Source organism: Eutrigla gurnardus (assembly GCF_963514095.1).
Source record: "Eutrigla gurnardus genome assembly, chromosome: 13".
In the NCBI taxonomy this organism is placed as follows: Eukaryota; Metazoa; Chordata; class Actinopteri; order Perciformes; family Triglidae; genus Eutrigla; species Eutrigla gurnardus.
In genome coordinates this window covers 3,561,516-3,571,334 of record NC_139936.1, presented here as the reverse complement: position 1 = coordinate 3,571,334, position 9,819 = coordinate 3,561,516, and the positions used below count along the sequence as shown (strand labels likewise).

At 46.1% G+C, this 9,819-nt stretch overlaps 2 protein-coding genes across 2 annotated transcripts; both read right to left on the bottom strand.

Annotated features, from left to right (window-relative positions):
* Nucleotides 1–1,005: 1,005 nt before the first annotated feature.
* On the bottom strand, nt 1,006–6,526 carry gatd3l (glutamine amidotransferase class 1 domain containing 3, like). The gene is made up of 7 exons (XM_084024778.1): nt 6,306–6,526; nt 6,180–6,232; nt 5,989–6,102; nt 5,756–5,887; nt 5,580–5,672; nt 3,205–3,368; nt 1,006–1,638 (listed from the first exon to the last, which is right to left on the bottom strand). Exons 1-7 carry the CDS (start codon nt 6,420–6,422, stop codon nt 1,502–1,504), a joined length of 810 nt encoding a protein of 269 aa, XP_083880904.1. The 5' UTR covers nt 6,423–6,526; the 3' UTR covers nt 1,006–1,501.
* A 672-nt stretch (nt 6,527–7,198) lies between these two features.
* On the bottom strand, nt 7,199–9,718 carry tmem127 (transmembrane protein 127). The gene is made up of 3 exons (XM_084024252.1): nt 8,965–9,718; nt 8,713–8,877; nt 7,199–8,626 (listed from the first exon to the last, which is right to left on the bottom strand). Exons 1-3 carry the CDS (start codon nt 9,212–9,214, stop codon nt 8,316–8,318), a joined length of 726 nt encoding a protein of 241 aa, XP_083880378.1. The 5' UTR covers nt 9,215–9,718; the 3' UTR covers nt 7,199–8,315.
* Nucleotides 9,719–9,819: the final 101 nt, after the last annotated feature.

Sequence of the window (9,819 nt, the reverse complement as noted above, 5' to 3'; positions counted from 1 at the left end):
TTATATTCCACTTCATCAAATTCATGAGATGAAAACAAAAATGTACTCCACCCGAATCGGAAACTCCATAATAACCATACGTAAAATGATTTTTGCCTTATTTGTGTTAATGTCACAAACGCACTAGTTGAGGTTTGACCTGATGAGCTAAAGTAAAAAAAAACTGAGGATCAGGGGATTAAAAAATGACTGAAAAGCTGTACCTTTTTTTTCCTTTTGCTCACACGACTCTGTATATTTATGAAAGTGAGTTATGATATGCAAAAATGTTTACAATTCACTTCATTGACGTGAAGGCGACACTGTGAATCTTTCATCGGCTTCTGATTCTGTATTTGAATTTGCTGTGAAGTCCGTCATGAATTTTGTGCCCGTTAGCCTCCTTTTTTTGTTTTGGACTGAAAAATAAGCTGTTTTTATTACGTCGAAGGTTTTCAGACCTTTTTGAAGCTAAGATTTGAGATTTGTACCATATTTACTTAAATGACCCAGATGACAGTCTTCACATGGAGTGAGTATGCATTTTTATGATGATGGTTTTTGGAAGTTTTTGTACAAACTGGAAATTTTATATCTTACCACCTGGTTGTTTTTGTCATTTTTATATGTTTGTAATGAATAAATTGTTTTATTCTGAACGAATCAGACTGAGAGAATGTGTTGGGGTATTTTTTTATTTGAATATATTTATAATTAACTGACAAATTGTCCCTAAGATGGTGCTATATAACCAAAGGTATTGCAATTCATCTTGAGGGGAGCATGAATCTACAAAATTTCATGAATTTCTTATAATTTCATTAATCACTGAGACATTTCGTTAAAAGCCTGAAATATCTGGCCGCTTGTGTTTCCGTAGAAAAGTTGGGCGAAGTCAGTAGGATTCATTATCTGGGGACCATGAATCGTCATGACGACATGGCAGCATGGCTTTACTCCTTCCCGTTCTTAAATATTCTGAATTTTCCCTCAGCGTGGGCGTCAAAAACGGCACAACAATGTAAGTAATTGTCCATACTATTACCTTTTATTTCAATTTGATGGAGAAATGTAACATCTTAGACAGTGATATGGAGGGAAGAACTACAAAATGTTCACAGTGCTTCAATGATTCAGCCTTAATGAGACCCAGGAATACTAAGAAAGCTCGTGTGCATCCTCGCTCTGCTGATGTCGTGTACTATTAAGGTGGTTCTTCCTCGTCCCAAAACTGTGACAAAAGATTGTAATTGAAGGTGTTTTTTTACTGACTGTTTCACAGATGTGTCTGGACAATTCTGTCAAAAGATAAAGGTGGAAAGGTAAACGTATAGCGACCCGTTAGCCCCTGCAGATGTGCTTTCAGCATGCGTAACCAATACCATCATTATGAGTCACATTGGCTCTTTAACTAAAGCGTTTATATTGTTTTAAATTCATCACAACACACACACACACACAGGTGCACGTCAACTTCCTCTATTTCTTTTTTTTTTTCTCGCCCGTGGCTGAAAACGTCACGTTACTTGGTGGACATACGCATGACGTGTTTGACCATGTTTCCGATGCCGTCGAAGATGTAGTGGTAGTGATAATCTGTTTCCCACATGAAGGAGGGAGTGCTGACCACTTTGTTCTTCTCGTCCACATGGGCCTCGTGAGAGACGGGAGGGGTCAAGGTCAACGCAGGGGTCACATGACAACGCAAGTTTCAGAACCAGGTTTCAGGAACAAGAACGCATCCCGTCTTCTGTCTCTCCCTCTCTTTACTGAATACAGGACCTGGCACCGGAGATCAGAGTCCTTCTTCCTCCATTCCTCCATCCCTCTAATCCCACCCTTCCTCCACCATCCCTCTAACCACGACCCTTCCTCCATCTTCCTCCATCCATCTAACCACAACCCTTCCTCCTCCATCTTCCTCCATCCATCTAACCACAACCCTTCCTCCTCCATCCCTCCATCCATCTAACCACAACCCTTCCTCCTCCATCTTCCTCCATCCATCTAACCACGACCCTTCCTCCTCCATCCCTCCATCCATCTAACCACAACCCTTCCTCCTCCATCTTCCTCCATCCATCTAACCACGACCCTTCCTCCTCCATCCCTCCATCCATCTAACCACAACCCTTCCTCCTCCATCCATCTAACCACGACCCTTCCTCCTCCATCCCTCCATCCATCTAACCACAACCCTTCCTCCTCCATCTTCCTCCATCCATCTAACCACGACCCTTCCTCCTCCATCTTCCTCCATCCATCTAACCACGACCCTTCCTCCTCCATCTTCCTCCATCCATCTAACCACAACCCTTCCTCCTCCATCTTCCTCCATCCATCTAACCACAACCCTTCCTCCTCCATCCCTCCATCCATCTAACCACAACCCTTCCTCCTCCATCCCTCCATCCATCTAACCACGACCCTTCCTCCTCCATCCCTCCATCCATCTAACCACAACCCTTCCTCCTCCATCCCTCCATCCATCTAACCACAACCCTTCCTCCTCCATCCCTCCATCCATCTAACCACAACCCTTCCTCCACCATCCCTCCATCCATCTAACCACAACCCTTCCTCCTCCATCCCTCCATCCATCTAACCCTAACCCTTCCTCCACCATCCATCTAACCACGACCCTTCCTCCTCCATCCATCTAACCACAACCCTTCCTCCTCCATCCCTCCATCCATCTAACCACGACCCTTCCTCCTCCATCTTCCTCCATCCATCTAACCACGACCCTTCCTCCTCCATCCATCTAACCACAACCCTTCCTCCTCCAACCATCCATCTAACCACAACCCTTCCTCCTCCATCCCTCCATCCATCTAACCACAACCCTTCCTCCACCATCCCTCCATCCATCTAACCACAACCCTTCCTCCTCCAACCATCCATCTAACCACAACCCTTCCTCCTCCATCCCTCCATCCATCTAACCACAACCCTTCCTCCTCCATCCCTCCATCCATCTAACCACAACCCTTCCTCCTCCATCCCTCCATCCATCTAACCACGACCCTTCCTCCTCCATCCATCGAACCTCCTTCTGGGTCCCATAATCCACCCCTCCTACATCATCCTGGCTCCCCTCTAAAAAAAGGTGTCAAGTTCATACTTTTCCTATGTACTTGATTTAAGTATGGATGGTTTGCAGACGTTTCATCACATGTCTAAGAAGATAGAAAAGGAATAAAACAGATCTGTGAAAGGATATGTATGGCTCGCGGACAGTGTGGCGGGCGCCCATGGTCTTCACGGCCTGCACCATGTTGGTGTGGGGCCAGTTCCCCCAGCGGGTGTTCTCGTCCCGCTCGTAGCCCATAGTCACCTCGATGCTGGGCAGCACGCGGCAGGCCAGCACGGGCGCCATGCTGGCCAGGCTGGAACGGGAGCAGACGGTGGGTGGAGGTTAGGATAATAAGTTTGAGATCAGTGTGTGAGAATAATTGGATTACCAGTATCAGACAGGGAGAGAAACAAGGCTCTACCAGTATGAGGCAGTGGGACGTCAGCGTGGAGCTCAGGGTGTACTTTTAAATCTACTATCAGACCAGAAGATGAGTGTTTTAGGCCATTTGTGACCAAAACATGAAGCAAGCCAACTCCAGCTTTCCATCCTTTTTAATCAAATCGAGCAATTTAACACGAATGACTTCTGTTGAAAGATCTGCTGGGGTTTAAAGTCAATACAGTCTGATCACAAAGAGACATTTTTAACTGTCTGCCTGAAGCACTTTGAATATCTCCACTATCTCAAAAACATGCAACACACGTGACTATTCCAGGCTTATCCAATGGGATTTTTGACTTGTCCTAGTCGGAGGAGCAACGGTACTTAAACCACTAACGGTGGCTCTGTTCTATTCAAGTGTTGAAGTGGGCCAACATGCACAACACCAGGATACCACAGCAGCTTAATGGAATTCAGACATCGTTAATTTCACTATTTACTCCTGAGCTTTCAAGTCAAAATGTCTTCTGCCTATAGATTCACATTCATCTCTTTGTTACGCTCCTGAACCAGAGAGGAGAAACCGTGATGAAACCAGAGGAAACATGGGAGGAGAGGGGGTTTGCATCATGGAGGAGCTGCAGCAGAGAGGAGTTTGCCACCCGGAGCTAAATGACTGCTTTGAGGAAGCTGCTTCTAAATGGATACGCCGCTCGTTGTGTCGACAGATCCGATCACAACGATTACAGCTCTGCCAAAAACAGAACAATGGAGGGCGTTCGTCTCCTGTCTGCTATAATAAACGATACTACATTGCACACCCAAGCCAGCTTTGCACATATTTATACGGCCTCTATAACATAAATAAGTGCCAGTATTTTTTCCACTGTGTTTTCAGTGAATTTCTTTGCAACAGGAAAGGATTAACGCTGGTATTATCCTTTAAGTGATGTCTGGGCCGAGGTCAAAACTCATCACGGTGACAGCTGCTTCCTCCTCCTCCTCTTCCTCCTCCTACCATGCTGTTTAGTATGCATAATGTAGTATGTCCTACTCTATCTGGTGGCACATTGAAGTATGCAAGCCTGATCCCAAAGGCCATGAGGTCTGACTCTCCCACTGGGAAATCATTGCACACTTTCCATAAGTCAACATTTCTGCAGACTTTGCCCGAGTGTTGTGACGTTAAACAAGGGGGCTACCAGGGGAAACTATATATGAGCAAGAGGGTCAAAGGTCATGAGGAATAGCTACTGCCTGCAGCGGTGTGTACTTTGTAAGTCCAGCTGCAGAAGAGTAAAAAGAAAAGTACACAATCCTCCGTCTTCCTGCAAACTTCCTGCCATTCTGCCCGCGGCCACCAGGTGTCCCCTCACCTGACCCCGTGACCTGTCTGCACAGCTGCCCTTCCTCACTTCATCACCGAGGTTTGCCAACATGGTAAAAGGATCACTGTCTGTCTCGGCGTGGGATCCTTCAGGATGTGGTCTGACTTCTCGTTACTTAATGTAAGCTTCCTTTTACCTGCTCTTCCTACTGTGAGAGCCAACATGGAGGCTTTCAGCAGACAGCTTCCTGTGTGGCACTTTATTTCTTTACTGGCTTTACTTCAGTTATTTGATTTGAATAATGTTTTCAGATTTTCGTTGTTGTTTTTTTGCAAATGTGGGTGAATGTTTCAGCAGCTGCATCTCCACAGACATATATAATGACAGAATAATGAAATAGTGGTAAAAGTACACCTCTGACAATGTGGAAGTACAGTAAATACAATTTAAATGGGTTTTAAACACGTCTCATAATGTCATCCAAAAGGTATGAAGAAATGGCTCAGTATTCTCTGTCTGACCTTTTTCCTTCTCCAGCTGCCCCAATGTCCCAATTCCATTACAGGGATCGTTTAAATCTCGTGTGTTTATCTGTGTTTAATGTAATCTTATGTAATCTGATTTAAAAGTGTGGTACGAGTCGGAGGCGGTCTGCAGTTTTGCCTCACGTTTGGAATTGAAAATGTGAATTATATGAATTAGAAGAGTCACCCAAAGCCACAGCTGCCATAACACTTGAACCTACGTCTAGTACATAAGTAGAGTAACACAGTACTGAGTCATAGATAGAACAGTGACAAGATGATACTGACCCGATAGGCTTGCGTGTGCGGTGGAATTCCTTCAGCACTCGTTCCACGTCGTTGTGCAGCTTGCAGTCCTTCCCATCCTTCACGAAGGAGGATCTGAAGAGTGACAGACTTTATCGTGCCGGCTCGTAATCTCGTTTTTCTTCATATTTCTACATCATACGTTTATGAATCCTCACAGGTTCTTGATGACGCCGTGGCCGCCGGGGAAGATGACGGCGTCGAAGCTGTTGACGTCCAGCTTGGACAGGTCCTGCATTTGCATCGACCCTTGACCGTGGCTGAAGCGAGCCGACTCCATCATCATGTTCCTAGTTGACGGCCAGAAATAATCATAAATACTAACTCATGGAATGAATCAAGCCGCTCTGACCCCCGTGTGTGACCCCCCCTCCCCCTCTAACAGGCCTACCGGTTCTCTCCAGAGCCAGGCTGCTTCTTCATGTGGTCCACCACGTGCATCTGCTGCTGGTTTGGAGCAAACATCTGGAAGCGAGCGCCGTTCCGGCTCAGGTGGTACATGGTGCTGAAGACAGACAGGCAGACAGACGGGTTACCATCTCTGCACGGTGACAGGTTCACACAACGATGTGAGATACTCACTAGACTCCCTCGTGGACGTCAGTCCCGTCCCACCAGCCGCATCCGGAGAAAACCTGCATTACATTTGGATTCATCACAATAATGCCCACGTGAATCTATAAATATGTCCAAATATGTGTCACTTACCACTGCAATATTGGTATTTCCCCAGTTGCCATAGTCACCTTGGTGAACGAAGCAGGCCGGCTGGCGAGAGAGAACAGCCAGTGTTTGTTTTGACAGCAGAGTCCTGGACGCCAGCATGATGTCTCGTTGGAGCTCTCAGCGTTTCCCGAGGAGGAACGTGTAAATCAGAGTTTCCCACAGAGACGGTGAAGACTTGGAATGGTCGTAGTATTGATCTCGCTGCGCCTCCCGGCGTTTATATACCAGGAGAGTGTGAGCAGGTGACGTTCCAACGTAAGCTGCATTTTCTGAGAATAGCCATCACTTCTTCGCCTTGAATGGCCTATTCCCGTGCCCAACACCCTTCCCTATTAATACCTTGTTTATTCACCTGATTAACTTAAGTCATTTGGCTGCTGAGTGATACGTGACCTCTGGTGAGTATCCTAAACACCGCTTTAACCCATGAAATATCTTGACCCATTTAGGTTGAACCTCTTAATCGTGGAGTTTTAGATAAACAAACCTGCAGGAAGAATGCAAAAAATGGTTTTTAATATAGTTTTGTGAGGAGAAGATGACGACTTGTACACAACGCTGCCTCCTCCTGCAGCTTCTTGATGATGCTTATTGGTTTTTCTTTGTATGTGGTGGATGTGATGCCTGTATACAGTACAAGGCATACTGTATGCCCTTTAAAGTCTATTAGGTTGTAAGGCTCTTACTCGCTTTAATGCCATGTTGCGTCTAAAACGTCTAGACGGTAAACCCTGAAATACCCTGGTCAGACGGAGAATGTCAAAGCCAATATGCCGTTAACTCAAAACTGCAGCTCCTGCCTATAGGCTGCGTTTGGTGAAGGACTTACAATTAGCAAAGAGTAATCAGTGTACAGATGACGCACGAGGCAAAGATATGGCATTAATTTTTATTATGACCACTTTTATATAGAAACAATCAATATTTACATACTGGTGATGAAAGTATGTTGACAATTTGAGGAAACAAAACGCAGAAATTGAGTAAACAGAACAATACACAACCAGCTAGTCACCACATCAATCACAATTTTAAAGCCTCAGCTGGCACCTTTTTTTCTGTGAGCTGCTCTCATACGACTGCCTGAAGGTTTAAAATGTGCACACGAAGGAACTCATGCATCAAAAGAACATACTGGAACTGAAATAAGGTCAAATCAAATACAAGAAACACGACACATCCTACTTGTGTGGTGAGTTTCCTGTTACTAAATGTCTCTGATGGTGAAAAATACAGACATGTTTCTCTCCCGACACACAACGCGTGCCATGATCCTTTCTAAAAAACACCACTCACAGTTTTCCAACAGATTTCTTCATATTTCAAGTAAAAGATGTGATTAAATAAGACTAAACCAGTGACGCGTGTCTACAAAGCAAGAGAAAAGAAAATAAGAAACAACACAGACAAATAAATAATCAGGTCCATTTTCTAACTTTTATATGAAAGTCTAAAACAATCTTCTCAGAGCATTTCTGCATTTTTGAGTCATCGTGGGGGGAATAAAATCATACACACGGCAAGCATATCAAAAATGTAAATAAAAACGATGCTAACAAATCTCCAGCCACGATCCAACCAGACAGCAACACAACCGACACTTCAGCCTCAATACTGTGATTGGCGCCGTTCGGGCTGCGGCTGTTTCATTAATTACTTATTAAGCGCCACGTTGAGCTCTCCTTGCAGTTTAGTTTTTGCTTTTACATGTAAGAACCAAATCCTAAAAGCCATTTACATGCAGATCACTACCAACTTCAGTGGCGAAAGTAAGAATCATCTCCTAAACCTCTGCCACCACATAAAGAAAGCTTTCATGCACCCAAGCACTGTCAGTCGAGGAGTTTGTGCACTAACTGTGCACGCTGTGTTCATTATGGAGAGTATTTTTGCGAAGATATCCGTCTGATAAAGAGTGGGGGGGGTTTTGCTCATCAAGCCAATAGCCGTGCTGAGAAAGAAGCGAGTGTTAACAAGGCCAGTCTGGTGGCATTAGGGCGTGTAGGCAGGCGGCGGCTGAAACTGATTGGCAATGTCATAATCGGCAGGAAAAGTTTCACTGCTGTCCTCCATCTCCGAGAGCAGCACTAAAGCCTGCTCCTCCTCCTCGGTGGGGTAGTGGCGCAGCAGGTTCGCGGCCGTGGCCAGGATGGAGGCTCCGCCCGCCCCCGCCACCAGGTAGAAGCTGATGGCGAAAGTGACGTATATGAGGGAGCCGTGGTATTTTTTATGCTGCTGCTGCAGTGACAGGATGAGCTCCGAGGCCCAGTAGCAGAAGCCTATGACGGTGGCACACTGCAGAACTGATGAGAGACAGAGAAAACATTTAGTCGACAATGACTACATATACTTTATTGAAAAAAATGAAGCCAATATGCTGGATCAATACCTGTGAGGATATGTGCAAATGCATATCTGCGTGTGATCTTCAGGGCAGGGTGTTTGGGTCCAAACACGTCCAAGAGGAAAGCGATCAGACTGCAGAGGATCCCCAGGAAACAGAAGGCAGCGATCACCCTCATCAGCAGGATGGTCTGTGGGTTTACACAGTAATCTGGGAGGAGGGGGGGGGGCAAAGAATTACAAGGGAGCTACCGGATTATTGGCTGTAGGGTTTTAATGCACTTTTGCTGTTCCTCACCGTCCAGAAGCTTGGGGTCAATGTACCCCAGGACATCTGCCACCCCCAGCTCCTGCCTTGGACAGGTGCCTCCGTGAACCCGGAGCCAGGCCGGCTCGGCCAGAGCGGTGCACAGCGCGGTGATGGACAGAGCCCCGGGCAGAGCCGACACCAGGCTCCGCTCCGGCTGCTTGGGCAGGGAGGTGCCTCCTCCTCCCCTCCTCCTCCGGCCTCCAGGGACAGCAGAACCCGGCGGGGCATACATGGTCATCCAACGTCCCGGTCGACTGTTGGAGTGTCGCTTCCCCTCCTTTCTTGTCAGTGACGAGCCGTTAGTAAGGTCAGCCAACTGACTGGCCAAAATAAAAAAGTTAGCCGGTACAGCTAAAGCTAACTGTTTCCTGTGCGACGAACGGATGACAGCGGTGTTGGCGATGAGTTCACCGTGGGATTTAACGTTTCCAAACAACGTTCGGCCTTAAAACTGTGTCTGATATAAAAAAAGGCAAAGTATTCGCCTGACGGGCAGACAATGGACAGATGGCCTACAGGCCCGTTAGCTTTGTTGTTAGCGTGTATAGCTCGTTTACAGCTAACGCCAAATGTCACCTACCGTCATGAAAAAAAACAAACTTAACGGAAAGAAATGAGATGAAAAACAATCTTTTATCGAATGCAGCGAACTTCTCTGGTGAAAAACGACCACCAATCCGAGACAGAAAACAAAGACAAAACAAAACAAAAGGCAGCTTACGCTGACTTCCTGTAAAAATATGAACTTCCTCGTTTACACCGTTCTTCTTCGTGGGTTCTATCGGCTGCATTCTAAATGCGAGTGGTGGCCAGTGCTTCCCCCTACTGACGAGGCAGCTAAAC